Below are 24,227 nucleotides of genomic sequence, written 5' to 3'. Positions count from 1 at the left end.
GAATAGATGCGAAAACTGACTAAAATTGCATTGTTAACTTCCACTGCTAATTTGCTTTGGTTAACGAATCGAGATCGCCAGTAATGGTCTCAATTGACGTGTTAACCTCACCCTAACGTTATAGCAGGCAGCCAGTAAACTAGCTAACGTTAGCTAAAGTGGAACAGCATCTGTTATCTTCTAGTTAATAGCATCGATGAGGAAATCCAGCCCTGGGTTATCAACTGTAAACAAGTGTTACTACCTTGTATTCAGTTAGTTGGCTGCCTGCCTGTAAAACTGAGAAGAATGACAGGTAAGTGAGATTTGTGCTGCCAACAACAAACATTAAAGCGAGCAAGCTAACATCTATCCAAACATGCTTTTCTGTAGCCTACAACTTTAACGCGACAATTAAATACATTACAGCATTATTATTATTATTGATCACGCCTTTCCACAGATGATGTCGTTCTGTTGAATGTACCTGTCATCCGGCAGCTGTACCACTGGGACTGTGGGTTAGCCTGCTCCAGAATGGTGTTCAAGTAAGTGCACATTGAACTAGCATACATGCTGATCATAAAATCTCTTTAGTATGCTTTCAGCAAACAATACAGTTGTAAGTTACTATTAACAATTGAGGCCCGATACTTGCGGCTCTCTCTTTTGTATGGAGAGAAAATCACGTAAACACATTATACAATCAGACAGTTTAATGCTGTCTTAATGGCAAAATTACCAGTCTGCAAAATTACTTGTTTGTTGATCATACTTAAAACCCTGTACGAATCGTTAGGGTCTTATGGTAAATTCATCTTAACAAGCAGCACTCATTTAAAAAATATATATATATTTTTTTAAATAAATTGGTTCATGCAGATTGCTACCACCCTTCCCAGTCTATTTTGGTTTGAGGGTATATTAACAAGTCGTAGTTAGACAGCTGATTTAATGGATTTGGTATAAGGTTGAATTTGCAGATTTTATTTATTTATGTATTTTTTTACTGACTTTGGTGTGACATTCTCTCCGTGGGAGAGCGCAATGTCATGGGCCTAGAGTTGACCCTTCCAGGGCTGCAGCTGTACTAGTAGCCTCTAACTGTGGCCCACCTTGCAGATACCTCCACCCAGTCAGTGACGAGGAGTTTCAGAGTGCTTGCTGGGAGCTGAAGCTGACAGAGAGCGTGTGGACTATTGACCTGGCCTACCTCATGTGCCATCTGGGGATCAAACATCGCTTTTGCACTCAGACTCTGGGTGTTGACAAGGGCTTTAAGAATCAGGTATTTTGCAGAGTCAGGGATATTTGATCAATGTTATAATTGTACACAGCTGTGTTTGTTTTGACTTTTGATGTTATTTTTATGTTGTCTCTCTCTATGGTTTGCAGTCCTTCTATAAGAAGCATTTTGACACCGAAGAAGACCGAGTGAATGAGCTCTTCCTTAACGCAGAGAGCAAGGGTGTGGTGGTGAAGAAATGGTGAGTTTGTTGTTGAACCGGACAAACCCCGCGACAACATTTTGACTTGAACCTAAGTGAATCCAACGGCTGAAAATGTGGGTGGATGTCTTCCGTAGCTCTGTGACCAATCAGGAAATCCAGGCTCACCTGGAGCAGGGCCACGTTGCCATCGTGCTGGTCAACGCTGTGGTCTTGACGTGTGAGCTCTGTTCTTCGCCTGTCAAATACTGCTGCTTCCTCCCTGTGGGCCAGAAGTGTTTCTGTAGGAAGCCGGAGTACCAAGGTCACTTTGTGGTTGTGTGCGGTTTCAACAGGAGCAGCGGCTGCATCTTCTACAACAACCCTGCGTACTCTGACCGTGAGTCATCTCTCTCTCTTTCCCAAGGCCCAAGGGCAAAGCAGAAAGTCACCTAGCTGTGGGTGGGGATGCACAAGTATCTATACCCCACATAGGCCATAACCAGTGTTGGGCAAGTTACTTTCAAAATGTAATATACATACTACATATTACTAGTTACTTTCATTTGAAAAGTAATAAGTTTCTTTACAATATTACTGTCAGTGTAGAGCAGAGGTTCTCAAATGTTTTGCAGCCAACGACCCCTGACAAGATAGAAAATATACCTGGGACCCCCTCATTCTGATTTTGGGCTAAGCTTAATTGTTTCCATGGTAACATGCTTGACTTTTAAATTGATAGGTTTGTTAGATTATAATGTAATCCATGAACCATTTTAGATTGAAAGCATAACATATTTTCATTGAACTATGAAGCAATTGCAACAACAAAAACGTGTTTTTTTTCTTCCTAAAAACCTTTCGCGGACCCCCTGGCAAAGTGCCACGGACCCCTGGGGGTTCCCGGACCCCCATTTGAGAACCACTGGTGTAGAATAACTCGTTACTTATTACACTACTTTTGCATTACTTTCACCAAAATAACAGCAGTAGCAGAATGACATCGCCGCTCCGCAACCATCCTGAAAAAACATTTCAACCATCTTGAAGTCAGTGTAAACCGTCCAAAATTCGAAATGTTATCATTTTCCTTTATTATTGTCATCTATAGCGGGTATTTGCATAAAAACACAATTTGATTAGGACATGGGGCGGCTTTAGCTCAGGAGGTAGAGCGGGTCAGCCAATGACGCAAGGGTTGGCGGTTCGATCCCCGCTCCCTCCCAGCTGCTGTCGTTGTGTCCTTGGGCAAGACACTTAACCCTCCTTGCTCCCGATGGTGTGTAGGCACCCTGCGTGGTAGCCTGCCGCCATTGGTGTATGAATGGGTGAATGTAGACTATCTACTGATTGTAAAGCGCTTTGGATAAAAGCGCTATATAAATGCAGGCCATTTACCATTTTGCCATTTACATGATTCTATATTTGTGCTTTGATATAAAAAAAAAAGTAACTCAATTTGTAACTTGTGTTACTTGACAAAGTAACTAGTATAGACGGTTTTAACTTGACAGCAATAACAAACGGTCACAAACCACCTGAATATCTGGTTTACTTCCTGTATACATAGCTGAGCGCAGGCTGATATTCGGCTCATATTAAATGTTAACGTTAGGCCATGTCTCCGACAGACACAGTAACAAAGTAGCCTATTTCGGTCTTTATGTCTTACAGTAGTTAGTGGTAGTTGTTGTTATTGTTGTTGATAGTTGCCATAACAACCACCTCTGTCGGAAAGACGTGCACACGCTGGGTAGTAGGAATTGTTGTTGTCTGTTCTGGAGCTACCCTGAGAGGCTAATAAAAGCTACATGTTACAGTTACAGAGTAAGCTGACTATCAGTACGTTATTGCACGCATAGGCCTATATTTATATTTAAATGTTTACATAGCAAAAATAGAAATAGAAGTATGTCTATGTCAGTGTTTCCCCCTGAACAGCTGAGAAAGTGGACACTAAATAGTTAGCACTGTGAAGATGATACAAGTCAGTAGGTGGCGGTAATGCAACATTTTAACGATGCCACCGCCATGAAACACCAAAGAAGAAGCTGAGAAAAAGGAAGTGCTGTGGGGTTGCAGCTGGTGAAAATCCCATGACTGAAATCCTATCCACCTTATTTTTGAATGCCCTACTGTAAAAAATAATTGTGGGTACAAGGTCTGGTTTAACGTGACTTATTGTTGCAGCTTGCCATTTCCTTTGTTATACTCGGCTGCAGACCTATGCTGCAATACCGAATTATAAACCGGAAGCTGGAGCACGTTATAAAAGTTATAAATATAGTCACGTTATAAACAACTAACCGACGCTGGGGGTCCATATGGAAACAGTGTTACTCGAAATGGTTAAAAGTTAAATCAATTTGGTCATTCAGTGGCGTTTTACTGCCATGTAAAGTAACTAACGCTAGCTGCTAGCATTAGCTACACTAGCCGACGACTACCCATAATGCATTACATTATCCCAGCACCCGAACGGCTGTAAAATCCTCATAGATGTTTTTTTTGTCAAGTTAATATAGTCTATTACACCGGAAGAAGCACCCATCAGGCAGATCAGGCAAAAATGGCCACCAAAAATAAGGTGGATAGACTACATGCACAACTTCTTTACTTCCTGAAATTAGTACAGCTTCTTTATTTCCTGTCCTACAGTATTGGATGAACTGATTAATCAGGTGTGCCTGATCATTGTTGTGACTGCAGCACACCTGACATTAATCACTTCATCCAATAGTGATGACAGGAAATAAAGAAACTATACTAATTTCAGGAAGTAGTGGAGTTGTGCATGTAGCCCATTGGTAATCCGTTTTATTACTGAGTTACTGCTGAAAGTAATATATTATATTACATGTAATATGTTACTTTTGTAATGAGTTACCCCCAACACTGCCCAGTGCTGTCAAATCCTAACCCTTGATCACAGTTACAGTTTCCAATAGCTTCACAATGAGTTTAGTATAAGTTAAGGACCAATCCTTTGTAATATCTAATACCTAAAAATGACAGTACTCAGTACTCACAATCTGTGTCAGAGTTGGTAAAGTGGTATTGGTGCATCTACACCTGTAGGAAACGTCTTGCTTTAATTTGACCCTCATCTTAATAACATTTGATGTAATACAGTTTGACTCTACTGACTCAGACCATCATCCTTTAACACCTTTACCATCATTCAGAGGGTTGCGTGGACACATAGAGAGTTCCTACGGTCATAAAGTTATCCAGGCCTGGATTTTTATCGGATTAATAATAACTCAAGTATTTGGGGAAAGTCAAATTTTGTCCTCATAATTACATTTTCTTTCAAGTGGTCAAATGGAATGGCAGGCCTGAAACAAGCTACATCTGGGTGTCTCTGATGGACTAATGATTCAAATGTCAGAACTCTTGGCTCCATGTGTGACGTGTTGAGTTGAAGCTAGTCAGACAAGACATATCCTGTATATATGTACCAACTGAACACAGAGATGCGTACATAATGGTGATGTAATGTCACTCTGTGTTGGCTAGGTTTGTTTATGTTTAATATATATATATATATATATATTTATTTTTTTACGTTATTGTATTTCATGTTATTTTCCACTAAATTCAATTTAGAAAGAAATTGCAGTCCTGAAAACTTAGATTTTAAGTTGCTATTATACATTATTGTTGCATTCATTTGCAGTGGCAATGTTCTGATTATTAAATTGTTTGATTAGGCATAAATCCTATGACTATTAGTTAGGAATGTCCTAAGTTGGGAACTGACTTGTGTGTGTGTGTGTGTGTGTGTGTGTGTGTGTGTGTGTGTGTGTGTGTGTGTGTGTGTGTGTGTGTGTGTGTGCGCGCGCGCGTGCGTGCGTGCGTGCGCGTTTTCAGGCGTGTGTTGCACCAGCATCAGTACCTTTGAGGAGGCTCGTCGGAGCTATGGGACAGATGAGGACATCTTGTTCATCTTCAAGGAGAGCTGATGGACAGCGTGATGGATTTGGTTCCACTCTACTCAGCCCAGCTCCATCGCAGTGACATCACGGCGTGGCAGGTCCCCAGTCTGGGCCTGGCTGGTTCCAGCTCAAGCCATCCCGCCACAGATTCCCCAGGGCCGTCGCCCGTTGCCCCCCTGGCATTACGAGCGCCACACTCACCCTGTGACCCCGTGTAGGATTAACCGCTGGCCTGTGACCCCGTGTAGGATTAACAGCCGGGAGGCTCCGCGACAAAAGCTGCATTGGTGTTTTTGTTTTTTTATTTGTTGGACATGAGATATGATTAATTTTTTACAGTGTCTTTCTTTGTAAAAATTTTAATGTAGTAGCTCATAGACCTCATAGAATTACACCTATTAACATCTCAAACTTGAGAAACTGGAGTGGATTAAATGTTAAGAGGTATGAACTAAATCTAGGAATGGGAGGCAGACACCAGTGTGCACATTAATAAGAGCTGATGGCAACATTTAGCATATTTTACCATGAATTCTGTTGTGTGTTTAAGTCTAAAGCCGGGTGCCACACCGATCCGTTCTGTCCGTCCGTTTCAATGAATTTTCAATAACAGCTGTCCGTTGTCTCTGTTCCCTATGTTTTTGATGGACAGAAAGTTCAACTGGGGCTGAACTTTTTATGGGCGGACGATTCGTCACCGTCCGTTTAGCAAATCGGGAGTCGAGGAGGGTCTCTTCTGCCACGGCCAGAACGTTGCAACGGCCCAAAACGGGCAAAATCTGTAGCCTTTTCATAACATCTCTGCAAGTCCTTTGACGCGTCTCGGCGTTCTGTCACTTGTTATTCAGATTGTTCTATCAACGGGGAACAGAGGGAGTAAATGTGTCTTGAACGTCTCAGGTAATCCATGCCGTTGAAATGTGCGAATTCAATGCAATGCTCCATATAGTGTGCGTATGGAAGCGAAGCAGCCTGGCAAAGCCACCTGGACAACACTTGACCTGGACAGCCGGCATTGCTGCTGTGGACGCGTGGTGGTGACGCCTTTTCAAATGCCACTTCATCCGTTTCATGTAGATGATTGGACGAGGAGCTCAGTATCCGATGGATTAAATTATGTGCAACATGGGGAATAGTGAATACATGTATGCATTGAAAAAAATGACCACAATTTCCTCATTGTCACTCAGTTTTACCCTTTTATTTTATTTTGATATCCTGTATGGCGTTATTGCACTATGCTTTTCATACCAGACATAATCGGTGTTATTTAAATGATCAGTTTGACCATGAAATGGCTTTTCTGAATCTATAGGAAAAGTCTGAATTATTCCTGGACGTGTGTTTTTTGGTATGGACAAATGGCACGTGTGAAACTGCAAACTATTTTTTATGATACACGCAGTTGCATTTATTATGTGCTATAATCAATAAAGGATTTTAAACAGATGCTCCATTCTTGCCATTCATTTGGTCTGTTATATGAGTGTACCGGTATATGTATATGAAGCACATTTTGCATCAGGATATTGATGTGTGTGTACATTACTACCAAATCTGGTTTGAGTTTAAATTTATTTTCTGTGTCAACTGCAGACTGCTGACACAATGAAACCAATCAGACTACCTGACCAGTACTTGTATGCTAGCTACACCTAAACATTCAAAGGAAAAGATAACTGACACACAATGAAATCGTTTACTCCTTCACTATGTTGGGTTTGAAGTCATGTCTGACAGCCTGGGACAGTTCCTCTGCATACTCCGCATACCGCCCAGTCATCTGCAAGTAGAGACACAGTGAGGAACTACAAGATGCAACAATATGATACCTTCAGGAGAAGAGACTTGTCAACTATACCGATCGATTGTGTGCTTAAAACAGCGCTTCTAAAACCTTTTTGCCACTCTTATCGTTGCAGCTATAAAAAAAACTACACAACCTTTTTTCCCCTCCTTCCTGGATTTCCACCCCATTTTCTCCTCAAATGTACTTGGCCAATTCCAACTGCTGTCCCGGTCGTTGCTCCACCCCCTCTGCTGATCTGGGGAGAGTTGTAGACTAGCACATGCTTCCTCCGATACATGTGCAGTCGCCAGCCACTTTTCACCTGACAGTGAGGTGTTTCACTGTAGCGCATGGGAGGATCACACTATTTCCCGCAGTTCCCCTCCCCCGCGAACAGGTGCCCCAACCGACCGACCAGAGGAGGCACTAGTGCAGCGACCAGGCCATACGCTTAATCCGCCTTCCCACCCGCAGACACGGCCAATTGTGCCTGTATGGACCCCCGACCAAACCGGAAGTAAAACGGGGGCTCGAACCTGTGGCCCTCATGTCGGTAGGCAGGCAATCTGCTGCTGCACTACCACCCGGACGCCCAAAAATTAAACCTCATATCAGTTCACTTGTGTCCCACCACTTGATTCTCTTGGTTTCCCTTCCACGGAGTATTCAGCATAAACTGACTTCTCTGAAGTTGAATTTACCTTAAAACTCCATCTGTCGCTGATCTGTCGGTTCATGTTCAGATCCATTTCCACCACCAGCAGTCCGTCACGGGTCCTGGAGAGCCCAGGGGAGCGGCTGCCATCAGGGGCGGCCACGTAACTCGATCCGTAGAAGTGTCCAAAATCGTGGTGTGCTGCAAACCCAAATAGAACTGTCTGTACAGTAACTGGCATCAAATGAATTATACCAGAGGTTTTCCAAAGCGGGAGGCGGGCCTCGCCGGGGGGAACTCCAAGCAGTTTCAGGGGAGGCTCAGTGAATCAAAGTGAAAAGATATGACAGTTATTAAAAGGATATCTCATAAATGTGTGTGATTTGGTTAATGAGATAGTTCAGAGATACAGTAGTTTGGGAGAATTTGACAGTTTTTCCTCACTTTCCCTGCGTCAGAACAAATAAATGCCTTCAGACAGACCTTTTTATCTATTTTGTTGTAGTCTCTGAGGTAAGTCAAACAGTAATATCAGGCTATGCTGGCTCAATTGTTGAGTGTCTATGGGATCAAATAACATAATCATGATCCCATAGGCATCCAGGAATTGATTGAGGGGGGCTCCTTCTTCAAAGCTTTATGTGTATGAATGAGGATGAAACACACTTAACATCTCGTACCTTGTTTTCCATCACCAGATGTGAACTCGCTTTTGAAGTGTTCCTGGGTGAAAGGAGAAGGTGCAGGTGGTGAAGCCAGCAGGCATTCAACAGCACAGACTTACAGCACAACAATGCTGTTACTCCAGACAGACTTACCGTCCCCACGCGGTTGATGGCACAGGTGAAGCAGTGGTTTGCTATCGCTGCATTCCTGGCCTCAATAGACCACATGGGCTCACTGTGGAACAGATAATACGGTAACACTTTATAATAATGTTCAGTCGTAAGTCATTTATAAGCCTTTTAGTTAATGATGAACTAACCATTTACGAAACATGAATATGCATTTGTAGATGATTAATAAATGTTATGTTAACATGATGTTGTTAGTCATCTATAAACCTTTAGTAAATTAAGTCTTCCTCACCCGTTGTAAATGATGTATACAAAATTTACAATTCAGTTACAGGGCTTTCTGCATCCCCTAATCTAAAGTGTAAAACCATTCATGTAAAACCATTCACCCCGGGGCCCTCGGGGTGAAGGGGCCCTCCAAAAAAAAAAAAAAAAAAAAAGGGGGGGGGGGGGGGGGGGTTTTGGTCGGGCTCATGTTGGGCTCCACAGAACTATGACACAAATCTAAGACCAATCAGGACAAAATAAAATGTGTTTCCAAGAAGATTAAGTCTGATGATTTAGTCTCATTGGATGCCTGTGGGCAAGTGGTGACCAGGGGCGCGGGAAGTGGGGGTGCTTGTGGTGCTGCGGCACCCTCTGCTGTTTTGTATTGGAAATGTAATGTCAATTATTTTTTCATCATTGTAAAGCCACAGCACAGTGAAGATGATATTAATGTGAAGATTAGCCTCTTCCTTTTGCTCTCAGAGTGCATCAGATTCATTCATTTTACTTGTAAAATGTACAAAATTTCTTTGTCCAGGGGGGCACAGCCCCCCCTAGAAACCCCCCAGTCAGACTAATATCTTTATCCTGCTGGTGCTACCTCTTTGCAAAGCCTAGAATCGCCTATGAGTGAGTGAGAAACTGAATCTCAGAAACGGAATAATAACATAACAGTATAATACTAATGTTAATTTAAAATGAGATATTCCTCTAAATATGGCGAAAAAACATCCAAACATCCGGACGATGGGTAGGGGGGCCCCTGGGAGCTTCAGTGCCCAGGGGCCCCTGGGGGTGTTAATCTGGCTCTGGTGTTACATACAAGGGGGTAGCTCTGTTTGTCAAAACTGAAGCCAATGCGGAAGTGTCCTCTTTGCCTGCAAGGGGCGACCCATTGGTTTGTGGACTTCTGTTTCGAAGCCTCAAATGTGGCCTCAGTAAACACTTTCCTAATGTGTTTATGTCTCAATCTGAGCTCCACGGCTGCACGCCAGGCCAGCATGGCTGAGCCAGAGTGATTCAGCAGCCATGCAGGCAGCTATGTGTTAATGAGGCTGTGTCCTGGCTGTGTGTACAAACAGAGTTCATGTCTGGGCTGCTGCAGTTGGTCATTGCCAGACACCATCACACCCCTCATAATGAAACCAGACCAAGACATACTGTACCAGATATGGAAACAGCTGCATCAGGATGTTTTGCGTGTTGCCTATTTTCAACACGGTTTCATTTCTGTATAACAGAGTCAGCTGATGGAAAGTCACGGCGTAGGTCAGGAAATGTTAGCGTGCCATGGGCAAGGGGAGGGGAGATTTTAGGCAAACCAAAAGCCCTAGACCAGGGGTGTCAAACTCAATTTCACCGCAGGCCACATCAGCATTATGGTTACCCTCAAAGGGCCGGTTGTAAATGTAACACGATATAAACGTATCAAGCCTACGTGTTATAATATTTAATAATTGCCTCTGATTCTGTTATTATCAGACTGTTGTAGTTGCAGACTATGTTTTGGGGCGTGATTGACAGGTCGCCTGTCCACTGATCACACAGCTCGCCGATCACGGACCAATAGCAGGCCGTGCTCTGTGGGAAACCCCTGGAGTTGTGTTGAGATCCAAGATGGCATTGGCCAAAAAACAGAAGTCCACAGACCAATGGGTCGCTCCCTGCAGGGCATTCGAAAGAATGCAGGTTTAAGTGCACTTCCACATTGGCTTCAATTTTGACAGAGCTACCTACCCCCTGGTATGTAACACATTTATGTGTGATGAATGGTTTACACTTTAGATTAGGGGATGCAGAAAGCCTTGTAAATCAATTGTAAATGATTTACACATCATTTATAACAGGTGAGGGACACATTATTTACTAAAAGTTTATAGATGTCTTATAACACATTTGTGATATGTTAACATAGCATTTATTCATCATCTACAAATGTATATTCATGTTTTGTAAGTGATTAGTTCATCATTAAAGGACGGCTTTACCGTGGGGAATATGAATATATATTAAATCTCACGCCCCTAAGGTTTTAGAATCCGTTGAAATTTTTGAAATTGGAGCTTCACTGCCTGACCTATCAGGCATCTCTCACATATTTTAGGGAAGCCGGATGATGCGTTACGCGTCATCCGGCCTCCCTCCCCGTTGCGGAACTCGAGCGCCTATGAACTACAAGTCTTGTGAGCCATGGTCCCGCCTCTAGAGGTCCTCCACGCCCCTTCAGAGCTCTCGACGAAAAGCAAAAGGCAGCCATCTTGTTCACCCGCATAGCATACTGTAGCTAGGTTAGCTTTCCATAGCTCCTTGCCAAGAGACCATATCTCTGGAACGGAAGCACCAAAAGACACGGGACTGGCGGCATTGGAAAGCTCGTCAAATTTTACATCTAGTAGTAGGTGAGTTGAAGTAACGAAATCAACGCTGAGCAATGTACCCATTTTTACACATTTTTACAGAAAATAGTTACAACATCAGATGCGCGTAACTCCTACGAAAATGCCTTAAAATGCATGAATTTTTTTTTATGAAGACATCTCCCGACATATATACATCGGTTTAAATTTGGTGCAATTTGGTGCAATTTTATTTTCGATTTATTTTCGATTTTTTCTTGTTCTCTTGTTTTATTGTCGAAGCCTTCTTCTTCTTCTTTGAGTTTTATGGCGGTTGGCAAACATATATGTGCATTACCGCCACCTACTGGAGTTTGATATCAGCCAATTGCCTGAGGGGTGGGCATGGAAACGAAGGCCACGCGAGCCCAGTGCATTGTGGGAAATGTAGTATTTCGGGTCCTCGCACCCGCCCCTCCCCTCCACCACCCCCCCCCCCCCCTCCACACAGAGTGGATTTCTGGTGATATCTCTGGCGGGAAACAACCAATTTCAAAAATTTCAACGGATTCGAAAACCTTAGGGGCGTGAGATTTAATATATATTCATATTCCCCACGGTAAAGCCGGCCTTTAACTAAAGGCTTATAAATCACTTACGACTGAACTTTATTATAAAGTGTTACCGATAATATTCTTCTGGAAATCATACCAACAGCAACAATGTGCTAATACTCCGAAAGCTACTTGTCTCAACAGGTGTTTTCAGGTGAGTGGTTTAGTCTAATACTGCTAAAGCGACTTGTCTAAACAGGTATTTCCAGGTGAGTGGTTTAGTCTAATACTGCTAAAGCGACTTGTCTAAACAGGTATTTCCAGGTGAGTGGTTTAGTCTAATACTGCTAAAGCGACTTGTCTAAACAGGTATTTCCAGGTGAGTGGTTTAGTCTAATACTGCTAAAGCGACTTGTCTAAACAGGTATTTCCAGGTGAGTGGTTTAGTCTAATACTGCTAAAGCGACTTGTCTAAACAGGTATTTCCAGGTGAGTGGTTTAGTCTAATACTGCTAAAGCGACTTGTCTAAACAGGTATTTCCAGGTGAGTGGTTTAGTCTAATACTGCTAAAGCGACTTGTCTAAACAGGTATTTCCAGGTGAGTGGTTTAGTCTAATACTGCTAAAGCGACTTGTCTAAACAGGTATTTCCAGGTGGGTGGTTTAGTCTCCTACGGTACCTGAGTGCCCCGACAGTAGCCGAGGGGTTGAAGATGATCTCCGCTCCGTTCATGCTGTACATGAACCAGTTGAGAGGGTGATGGCGCCCGTAGCAGATATTCACAGCTATCTTCCCAAACTGTGTCTGGAATACTGAGTGGCCAGTGTTGCCCTCCATGTAATATGTGGACTAAGTGAAAAGGTAAGACAAAGGTAAATACCAAACATGGCAGATTTCCTATTCTATTCTAAACCTAGTCTATGGTGCCAGAGTGCTACGACTACACATCAATGTGCAAGTCACGTTTTCAAAATAAAGATTTCATGCTATGTGTAAGTCAAGTTTTCAAAATAAAGGTTTCATGCTATGTGTAAGTCACGTTTTCAAAATAAAGGTTTCATGCTATGTGCAAGTCAAGTTTTCAAAATAAAGGTTTCATGCTATGTGTAAGTCAAGTTTTCAGAAATAAAGGTTTCATGCTACGTATGTGTAAGTCAAGAAGGAAGAAATGACAAACGAACCTCATTGAAGTCTCCGATCCTGGGAATATGGTTCTTCCTGGTCTTTCCCAGCACATTCCCTGAGTTGGAGATCACCACCGCTGTGTTCCACAGAGTGCTGCGCAGCTCATCCCGCTCCAGAATGGGGGAAACAACCACCATGTTGTGTTTCTTGGCCAGCTAAAAACAGAATTCATATCTCAAATGAATTTTTATGGTTGAACCTATTACCTTTCATTTATTGTTTCATTCATTTGTTTTTAAACGGCTTAAATCATGTAGATTAGGGGACTTCAACCTTTTTCAGCCAGAGGAGCCCAATGGTGGATAGAGAAGCAGAGCAGGGACCTTATTGAAATTGTGTTGCATTCTAAACGTGTGTGTGTGTGTGTGTGTGTGTGTGTGTGTGTGTGTGTGTGTGTGTGTGTGTGTGTGTGTGTGGCCGTTTATAATATTTATAATCCAGCGCACAGCAGGATATCAGGGTTGACACTTCCTTTTATCAATAGATTATTACATTAAAAACGTGTTTCGCTGCTTCATCAGATTCACTTTGTAAATATTTGGTGTGTGTAGTTCACATTAAAGGGAACCTTTACAGGTGTGTAGTTCGTAGTTCACATTAAAGGGAACCTTTACAGGTGTGTAGTTCACATTAAAGAGAACCTTTACAGGTGTGTAGTTCACATTAAAGGGAACCTTTACAGGTGTGTAGTTCACATTAAAGGGAACCTTTACAGGTGTGTAGTTCACATTAAAGATAACCTTTACAGGTGTGTAGTTCACATTAAAGATAACCTTTACATGTGTGTAGTTCACATTAAAGGAAACCTTTACAGGTGTGTAGTTCACATTAAAGGGAACCTTTACAGGTGTGTAGTTCACATTAAAGGGAACCTTTACAGGTGTGTAGTTCACATTAAAGGAAACCTTTACAGGCGTGTAGTTCACATTAAAGGGGACCTTTACAGGTGTGTAGTTCACATTAAAGGGAACCTTTACAGGTGTGTAGTTCACATTAAAGGGAACCTTTACAGGTGTGTAGTTCACATTAAAGGGAACCTTTACAGGTGTGTAGTTTACATTAAAGGGAACCTTTACAGGTGTGTAGTTCACATTAAAGAAAGGGAACCTTTACAGGTGTGTAGTTCACATTAAAGGGAACCTTTACAGGTGTGTAGTTCACATTAAAGGAAACCTATACAGGTGTGTAGTTCACATTAAAGGGAAGGCCGAGTTCGGAAATTGGTGTGATCCAAGCAAGGGGGCCGGCCCCCCCACATTGGCCCCCCACTTGACGCCCCTGCTGCCCCACATTCATTTATGTTGCGGACCTCGCGGCTGGACTCATCCCATCGCACGATGGTCTCTAGTTATTAGTATTTTATTATTATTATCATTACTATAATTAATGCAATAACTCATTAATCAACATTACTAATAAGCAATTCAGGAAAAGCGAGTGACTTGAAGAGATCGTTGAGTTGTCTTTGCTCTTACCGTTGCAGTGGCTATTCAAGCTCACCTCTTGGCAGAAGCGTGTGGTGTTTCCTTCCTCCGCAGACTCTGCAAACTCCGTCCATGGCTCTTTCTCACGCGTGCAGAAAGCGAAGGGCATGGCTGTAGATGGCAAGAGCAGATCAGTCTGTGTGTGTGTGTGTGTGTGTGTGTGTGTGTGTGTGTGTGTGTGTGTGTGTGTGTGTGTGGAGAGAGAGAGAGATTCTTGACTGGCGATAGCACTCACTCCAGGTCTCCTGAAAGCAGACGATGTTAACGCCGCACATGGCTGCTACCTCGACCATTTCGCCAATCCGGTTATGCATGGCACTGATCTGTGGGGACAAACAGAGGTTATGCATGGCACTGATCTGTGGGTACAAACAGAGGTTATGTTATGCATGGCACTGATCTGTGGGTACAAACAGAGGTTATGCATGGCACTGATCTGTGGGGACAAACAGGTTATGCATGGCACTGATCTGTGGGTACAAACAGAGGCTATGCATGGCACTGATCTGTGGGGACAAACAGAGGTTATGCATGGCACTGATCTGTGGGGACAAACAGAGGTTATGCATGGCACTGATCTGTGGGGACAAACAGAGGCTATGCATGGCACTGATCTGTGGGGACAAACAGGTTATGCATGGCACTGATCTGTGGGGACAAACAGAGGCTATGCATGGCACTGATCTGTGGGGACAAACAGAGGCTATGCATGGCACTGATCTGTGGGGACAAACAGAGGTTATGCATGGCACTGATCTGTGGGGACAAACAGGTTATGCATGGCACTGATCTGTGGGTACAACCAGAGGCTATGCATGGCACTGATCTGTGGGTACAAACAGAGGCTATGCATGGCACTGATCTGTGAGGACAAACAGAGGCTATGCATGGGACTGATCTGTGGGGACAAACAGAGGTTATGCATGGCACTGATCTGTGGGTACAAACAGAGGCTATGCATGGCACTGATCTGTGGGGACAAACAGAGGCTATGTTATTCATGGCACTGATCTGTGGGGACAAACAGAGGTTATGCATGGCACTGATCTGTGGGGACAGAGGTTATGCATGGCACTGATCTGTGGGTACAAACAGAGGTTATGCATGGCACTGATCTGTGGGGAGAAACAGGTTATGCATGGCACTGATCTGTGGGGACAGAGGTTATGCATGGCACTGATCTGTGGGTACAAACAGAGGTTATGCATGGCACTGATCTGTGGGGACAAACAGAGGTTATGCATGGCACTGATCTGTGGGGACAGAGGTTATGCATGGCACTGATCTGTGGGTACAAACAGAGGTTATGCATGGCACTGATCTGTGGGGACAGAGGTTATGCATGGCACTGATCTGTGGGTACAAACAGAGGTTATGCATGGCACTGATCTGTGGGGACAGAGGTTATGCATGGCACTGATCTGTGGGTACAAACAGAGGTTATGCATGGCACTGATCTGTGGGTACAAACAGAGGTTATGCATGGCACTGATCTGTGGGGACAAACAGAGGTTATGCATGGCACTGATCTGTGGGGACAAACAGAGGCTATGCATGGCACTGATCTGTGGGGACAAACAGAGGTTATGCATGGCACTGATCTGTGGGGACAAACAGGTTATGCATGGCACTGATCTGTGGGTACAACCAGAGGTTATGCATGGCACTGATCTGTGGGGACAAACAGAGGTTATGCATGGCACTGATCTGTGGGGACAAACAGAGGTTATGCATGGCACTGATCTGTGGGGACAAACAGAGGTTATGCATGGCACTGATCTGTGGGGACAAACAGAGGTTATGCATGGCACTGATCTGTGGGGACAAACAGGTTATGCATGGCACTGATCTGTGGGTACAACCAGAGGTTATGCATGGCACTGATCTGTGGGGACAAACAGAGGTTATGCATGGCACTGATCTGTGGGTACAGAGGTTATGCATGGCACTGATCTGTGGGTACAAACAGAGGCTATGCATGGCACTGATCTGTGGGGACAAACAGAGGCTATGTTATTCATGGCACTGATCTGTGGGGACAAACAGAGGTTATGCATGGCACTGATCTGTGGAGACAAACAGAGGACAACTGACTGACTGTCTATCAAATATCTTGCAATGTCCCATTTGTCTCTCCACCAGTGCCGCCACCACAAGTTCCTGCATGTGTTGTACTAGCAAATAAAGTGTGCCTGGCTCTGATTGGAGCAGCTAGTTCCCTCTGACCTGGTCCAGGATGGGGGCATCGGTGGGCAGAACGATGCGGTTCTGAATGAGTCCCACCCGGATCCTCCTGGGCGGCCTCAGTTGTTCCTGGGCGGCTTCAAACCTGTAGGCCTTCAGCTCGAAGTCCCGCTCTGAGGCAGCACCCACAGCACATGCTGGGAGGTCCAACGTCCTACAGTGAAATCAAGTCACGATTGTTTATTTATATAGCCCTAATTCACAAGAATGTCTCAAAGGACAGACAGGTGTTCACAGACTGCACATTCTGGATATAGCTAGGTAATGGTAGAGCAGATTTATTAACAAAGCTGCATGAGGATGAGGCAATTATGCACGCCATGGGCGGAGTTAATGGGGGGCCAGGCCCCACCAGGAGTTGTTAAAAAAAAAAAATGCTCACCATTGTAAATCTCCATCTGACCGTCTGGCTCATACAATTTATATCCACTTTGACAAGCATCACAGGTATCTCTTTGCTAAAGCTGTGACAGGGGGGCCTCTGACAGGGCCTTGCTGCAGCCGCCCCCTCCCTCTGGAATGCCCTCCCCAGTCACATCTGACAGGCCAAAACTCATCGTCTTTCATACGCAGGTCATCTTTCCAAAAAAGCCTTCAACCCACCTTTTCACTGTTGCTTTTGGCCTATAATCTCTCTCTCTCTCTCTCTCTCTCTCTCTCTCTCTCTCATCTATTTTTATATTTTCTCTCTTTATTAAAGTTGTTTTATCCTGTATTGTAAAGTGTCTTTGAGCACGGTCAAAAGCAACAGTGAACAGTGAAGCACTATATACATTACATTACTAAACATACAATAATGAGTATTAATGTTCTGTAATTATACTCATATTATAATATTTCTTATATTTCCATTCTTATACTTATAATTAGAGAGAGACCATGATGATGCCAGCCTTAAAATGAGATATTCCTCTAAATCTGGCTTCAAACGGGCAACATTTCAAATGTAAAATGGCCAGTAGAACAGAAAACATCGTCTCCCTTCTCTGGAGAATATATTTTTTATTTTTGGATGGACAAACGTTTCGGTGGACCTTCATCAAGTGTTATCTTCCTCCGACGCACCTGTCACACACTTGGGTGTGCAGAGACTTGATGTAAAACGGCCCAAAAAAATCGGCTGCGTCTGATAACTACTTATAACGTATTTATAACGGACATTTTTTCATCACACTTATTATTGTATCTTAATTAAAATTGGCTAAGTGGATGGTGTCTGTAGGCTCGTGGCGGCGGTGTGGTTCAATCACGATTGTGATGCATCAGTGATGTCACTTGAGATGTCACTCGAGCAATTGTGATGTCATTAGTGATGTCACTCGAGCAATTGTGATGTCATCAGTGTGTGTCACTCCAGAGTCTCCACCCAAGGAATCGACGTGAGATTCCTAGTATTGTAAATAGCAGTTCACTTGTTTTATGTACCTCTGTCAACTCACTGTCCAACAATTACCTTGTGTGTGTGTGTGTGTGTGTGTGTGTGTGTGTGTGTGTGTGTGTGTGTGTGTGTGTGTGTGTGTGTGTGTGTGTGTGTGTACACACGTTACTGGAGTAACCGACTATCTATAACAGGGGCACTCAATTAAAAGTCATAGAGGTCCAGTTAGAGAAAATGTCCTCAAGCAAAGGTCCGGAACATTGTAACGTAGCTTGCGTTATGATTCAGTGCCATTGAACTTAGGCTACTTCAATGATTGCAGTAGCCTAATGGTACAATGTCTGTATGTAGACAACGACTGACTGTTAAATCAAAATAAACATCAACAATGTTTATTTAGTTTTCATATTTAACTGGATTAATTATAAATAACTAGCCTATTATAATAATAAATACATGTCCTTTTCTCATTTCAAGTGAAAATAATGGCTGCATTTAAAAATAACATACAACAGAGTGCTTTGAAAAAATGTGCATCTTAAAAGTGCTTTAATTTTAGAAAAAAAATCCCCTTTTCTTCCCTTTCCTCCACCTTTTCTATTGAGAGAAGTGAGCTCCCTATCTGTCTGTCTATCTATCTATCTATCTGTCTATCTATCTATCTATCTGTCTATCCATCTGTCTGTCTGTCTGTCTGTCTCAGTGTCTGTCTGTCTGTCTGTCTATCGATCGTTCGCAATGCAAACGTCACATGCGTTGGGCAGTGAATGTGTGAGTGTGCCCTCAGTCTGGACTTGAGTGTGTTTGCTCGTGTGGCGCTTGACAGGTTAGGATCGCATCGCACTTCACATGAGACAGACTGCCTGGTTTTGAGCTGCCCGTGAGAACAATGAATGAACATGAGTCTGCCTACTCCGGATTAAAACTAAATCTTTGTTTTTGCGGTCTACTTGTTTCTTTTGAGCACGCCATGTGAAATGACTTCTATCTCTCGCATTTCTCCGAGTCTCTCGCCTCTACTCCGTCCGTCGGTGTGTCACTGACACTCTTGCCTGCAGCACTGGAACAGGCAGAATCGAATCGGATATTTGATTGGCTGAGTAGCATCACATGTGATGATTTAGAGCGCATACATTGGTCTGTGAGCTTCCTGGCAGATAAACCAGTACCGTAAAGGCTAGAAAACCATGTGCCGGTTAAAATAGAAACGCTCCGTGAAATGTAACAATTCTCAATGATTTGTAGGTTATAGGGCTCGGTCCGGATAGGACGGCGTCTGGGTCCGGATGCGGACCGGAGTCCGGACTTTGAGGATCGCTGATCTATAAAGATCATCCTTGAGTTCCTTGTCATTCCCACTGTGTTTTGACATTACCCTGGCCTGAATATGACACTACAGTAACTGTGGATCTTTTTTTTTACTTTTCTGGTTTATAGCAAAATATGTTTCTTTGACTACTTTGAATATCATTTTGAGCTGTATTTTTTATTGGACTGTTGTCAGTTATCATTCTCTAAATGTATGTGTATGTTCCTTTAAGGCAGGCTACAGGCGTAGCTATCAAAGTCCACACAGCATAATAATAACACAGGAGGAAAAACTAGGTGAGGAAAAATAAATTGTATAGGCTAAGCCAGTGGCTCTCAAACTTTTGCAGATCAAGGACCCCTAAACTGGCACAAATTAGACCACGGACCCCCATTTCATACGATGTTGTTGTCCCAGGGTCCCCCATCTGATAAGAGTTTTGCTTTATAGATGTTTTATTACAGCAATTGTATGAAACCCATGACCAAAATAGTCCTACCGTTTGTCATTGTGTTACTTATGGATGGAATTATTATAGTGAAAATAGATGATCCCCCTTTTTGCTGGGGACTCCCTGGAACCCCCTCAAGGACCCCTGGGGTTCCCCAGACCCCACTTTGAGAACCCCTATAGGCTGAGCTTTGTTTATGGGTCCAACAAAGAGTTTGGTTGATGCAGGCAGATCTCCACAGTGAGCTCAGGACTGACATAAGGTCTGTTTTCAGCCACATGCACACAGCCAGGCCAGCACTCTCACAAACCACTCACTTCGTTTCCTGTCCGAATAAGATGCGTTTGACGTGTGTGAGCTCGGCCTCTGGCAGGTGAGTCTCCAGGCTCTTCTCCAACGACTCCAACTCCCACGCCGACATGGCTCTGACAGGCTGACAGCGGCTCACAGCGCTCGGGCACGGACGAGCTCCTGGCTGCGGGTCGGTCTGCGCGCAGCAGCACTGCAGGGTGCGGCAGGTCGTTCGGGCTCTGCTGGTTAAACAGAAACTCTGGTCACTTTTTACCCATTTCACAGGTTGTGTAACTGGTCACCTCTGAGCATATTGTCGCAACCCAGTTTGGACAGAGGAGCCTCTCTCACTGTTTGCTGAAGTCGGTCATTCATTAGCCCTGTGTGTGTGTGTGTGTGTGTGTGTGTGTGTGTGTGTGTGTGTGTGTGTGTGTGTGTGTGTGTGTGTGTGTGTGTGTGTGTGTGTGTGTGTGTGTGTTTGCGCACACATGCGTGTGCACATGCGTGTGTGGTGTGCACGCACGCATGCATGCATGCATGTGTGCACGCATGCATGCAATATCTATCTTCACTATAATTCCGTCCATAATGTGGCAGGTTGGCTGCCTCTGGGTTCATTCTGCCTGCTGATTGACACCAGCTGGGAGTCCCTAATCAGTGTACATGTATATCAGCTGTGTGTGCAGCGGCGCGACACACAAACACACTGTCTTGCTGGCGTCGGGCTGTTTGCCATCGGCTGGAGTGCGGGCATCAGCGCACTTGAGAGTCGGGAAAGCGGGGTTGCAAAAGCAAAAGGTAGGCACCAGTGCCAATTATCCTTTTGTTCATTTTAGTGTTAAACTTACATTCACTCTCATTCTTTAACTCTTGCTTGGCAGCGGTCTCGACCGTCCTGTCCCCCCCCCGTCAGCAGCGGGCCTCAAGCCTGTCTGTTTTGTGGAGGGCAAAACAGCATTGCACAAGTAAAAGGTAGGCACCAGTGCCCATTATCCTTTTACTTTTCTTTGGTGGCTCAACTTCCATTAATCTTTAACCCTCGTTTGGCAGCGGTCTCGACCGTCCTGTCCCCCCCCCCGTTCAGCAGCGGTCTCTGGTTGAAAGCGGGCTTCAAGCCTATCTGTTGTGTGGAGGGCACACCTGGCTGCCCATCGTTACAGATTGGCTGCGCTGAGGGAGCTTGTGTGGGGCAGCTCACTTTACCGGGTAAGCTGGCTCTCAGTCATTTTTGTCAACAACAATTGGCTTCGTTTTCCATTTATTAATAGCTCTCTGTTCTGCTGTATGGTGGTTTAGGCCACGGCCGGCTCCCCTGCTTTCTCCCTCCTTGGCGGCTTTGTGGGAAGCTGCGCTGCAGTTGGACGTCAAGCGGCACGCCCAGCCTCCAGTCCGGGGTGCTGTGCTGCTGCTCTGTTTCCACCACTCTTACACACGAACCCCTTTCCATTAGTTTTAGTTGTTAATTATATTGTCCATTGGTGGTTGTAAATGTCGGCTTAATTATATTTTGTTTCTCCCTCTCTCAGGTGCTTGGGCAGCGTGGCAGACTTTGGTGATGGCACTCTCTTCCTGTTTGGTAAAGCACTGGGTGGTTTGATTTGACTTGTGATTTTGTTGCTTTTGAATATTATTTGTGATCTGTTCCTTTTCTCTCTGTAGTCTGACCATTACTGTAAGTCCCTCGCCCTGCAGATATTCTCTGAGGCAATGCCAATTGTTAACCACCAACTTGGAACCTGAACACACTGTTTTAGCCTATATTCCATTCACTGTCTGGTTTTAAAAGAAAAACTGTTGTACAAAATAAAAGAACATATATTTTTGGAAGTCCGTCTCCTGTTCAATTGTGATGAACCTGGGTTGACCTTTGCTATCAAGTGTTAAATTACAAAGTTGTTCTGGTATTTCCTAGGGTGCAATTCCCTAGGTGGCGTAGTCGCACACTATGACCTGGTCACATTTTGGCGTAAGTCGGCAGGATACAGTTTAAACAACAGAGACGTGACTTCCATTTTTTTGTTTTTTTGTTTTTGTTTGTTTTTGCTATATTTTGTGCTTTGTATTAAAATTGTTTTCTTTCAGTCAGGTTGGTGTGTTGGAGTGGAGGCAGCAGTGGAAACAGAGCAGCAGTATTTGTGCCAGCTTTGAACACCCGGACCCCTGTTTTTGTGAGGTTGGTGTGTGCAGTTCACATTCACACGGGTCGCGATGGGGGAGGAAATGCAGCAGCTCAGAGAGCTAGTAGCACAGCTTAAATCAGATAATGAGCGGCTATCTCGAGAAAGGGATGCTTCCCAGGCAGGCTCAAGCGGAGTCAATTCCGTTCCCCACACTTCAGGTGGACTTGCAGGTGCCAGCCCTGCTGTCGCTGAACGGATGGTGGTGATACCTAGAGAGCGCAAATGCCCCATATTTAATGGCAGGACAGGCATGGGGATAACTGAGTGGATAGAGGAGGTACAGGCGTCCATGCGGGCCCGCCACCTGTCAGCGAGGGATCAGGCCTTCTTCATTTTTGACCATCTGGAGGGAGAGGCCAAGAAAGAGATAAAATACCGCACCAATGCAGAGCGAGACGACCCAGACAAGGTAGTGGCCATCTTGCTAGAACTATATGATTGTGCGCAGTCGTATGTGACCTTGCAGACATCCTTCTTCTCGAGACAGCAGCAGGAAGGGGAGTCACTGCTGGAGTTCTCTTTATCTCTTATGACCCTCATGGACCGTGTGAAACGGTCGGCACCGGTTGGCTTGCTCAATACAGAGGTCCTCCTTCGCGATCAGTTCGTGGAGCATGTGCTCGATGGGGCTCTGCGCAGGGAGTTAAAGCAGCTCGTCCGTCGTAAGCCCACTGCCACCTTGTTGGAGGTACGAGGAGAGGCAATTAGATGGGAAAGGGAGGGGTTGCCAGGGGGTGTTAGGGAACGTAGCCACTCTCTTCCCTCAGCGTATGGCCTTCAGTATGGGGTGCAAGGTAGCCCCCACCCTTCCGTTCCTGCCCCATCTACTGGGTTGGATTGGAATGAGTTGAAGGAACTTCTGAAACGTCAACAGGAGCAGCTCAATCAGCTCACACAGACGGTGGCTTCTTTTCAGACCTCTTCTTTCCGTCCACGGCCTCCCCCTAGTGGTCCCTTGATTTGTCGAAGGTGTCAACAGCCAGGTCATTATGCACAGCAGTGTGATGGGGAACGCGTTCCCTTTCGTGGCCATGCTGGTGCGGGCTCTGGTCCATCTTCCAATGGAGCTGGGCTTTTCCGTTCTTCCCATCAGACGGGAAACTGAAGCCCACTGAGCTGCAGAGCCAAAGCTCAGGTGGGGTATGTGAAGGCTCATTAAGAGCAGACGTTATAAATAAATTAATGGCACACTGTCCACACATGGATGTTGTGATGGGGGGGGTTATGGTTCCATGTTTATTGGACAGTGGCTCCATGGTTTCTACGGTCCCAGAGAGCTTCTTCCGGAAACACTTCGCGCCATGGGGTCACGAACGCCTGAAGTCATGTAACTGGCTACGACTCCTGGCAGCTAATAACCTTCCCATTCCATACATTGGCTATCTAGAGCTTGATGTGGAACTGTGTGGTAAAATCATTCCTGGTTGTGGGATCTTGGTGGTGCAGGACCCTCCTGGTGCCTCACCCGCTGCCCCGGGAATTCTGGGGAGCAACGTCATCAGGCGATGCTACCGGGAGCTCTTCGAGGTCTATGGCCCCGCCCTTTTCGACTCACCTCTGGTGGCTCAAGCTCCTCGTCCAGTCCTGGAGGCCCTGCAGCACTGCCATCGTGCTGCCGTTGAGCCTCCAAGAGAAATCATGGCGAAAGCCAAAGTTCGTGGTAAACGAGCAGTGCGTGTACCGGGGGGAGTAATGAAATTGGTTGCTGCCACTTGCTCTGAACAGCTTTCCAGTCAGACCGTGCTTTATGAACCCTTGGAGTCTGGCCTGCCAGCCGGGTTACTTGCTTCCCCGTGTCTTGTGCAGGTCACCCGAGGTACAGCCTACATCCCGGTGGTCAATGTGGGGACAACAGAAGTTCGCCTTCATCCGCGTACTGGCCTTGGCACCTTAAGTAGTGCGCAGGTTGTCAGTCTACCTGCAGGAGTCACTGAGGTGAAGTCTACCACTGCTACAGTTTCC

The 24,227-nt window shown here is 44.8% G+C and overlaps 2 protein-coding genes across 2 annotated transcripts; one reads left to right on the top strand and one right to left on the bottom strand.

Moving 5' to 3' along the window:
• Positions 1 to 6,791, top strand: gucd1 (guanylyl cyclase domain containing 1). Its single transcript, XM_083644297.1, has 6 exons — positions 1 to 295; positions 443 to 527; positions 1,102 to 1,267; positions 1,375 to 1,466; positions 1,565 to 1,806; positions 5,280 to 6,791. The coding sequence occupies exons 1-6, from the start codon at positions 289 to 291 to the stop codon at positions 5,369 to 5,371; spliced, it is 684 nt and encodes a 227-aa protein (XP_083500423.1). The 5' UTR covers positions 1 to 288; the 3' UTR covers positions 5,372 to 6,791.
• Positions 6,792 to 7,043: 252 nt separating this feature from the next.
• upb1 (ureidopropionase, beta) lies at positions 7,044 to 20,215 on the bottom strand (the record flags this gene model as incomplete). Its single annotated transcript, XM_083645255.1, has 10 exons — positions 7,044 to 7,127; positions 7,835 to 7,989; positions 8,469 to 8,511; positions 8,607 to 8,688; positions 12,423 to 12,592; positions 12,925 to 13,083; positions 14,429 to 14,523; positions 14,648 to 14,735; positions 16,639 to 16,810; positions 20,112 to 20,215. 10 exons carry the CDS (start codon positions 20,213 to 20,215, stop codon positions 7,044 to 7,046), a joined length of 1,152 nt encoding a protein of 383 aa, XP_083501381.1.
• Between the last annotated feature and the right edge of the window lie 4,012 nt (positions 20,216 to 24,227).

The sequence above is a fragment of the Poromitra crassiceps genome (genome assembly GCF_964638095.1).
Source record: "Poromitra crassiceps genome assembly, chromosome: 10".
Classification (NCBI taxonomy): Eukaryota; Metazoa; Chordata; class Actinopteri; order Beryciformes; family Melamphaidae; genus Poromitra; species Poromitra crassiceps.
This window is presented reverse-complemented; position numbering and strand designations above follow the sequence as displayed.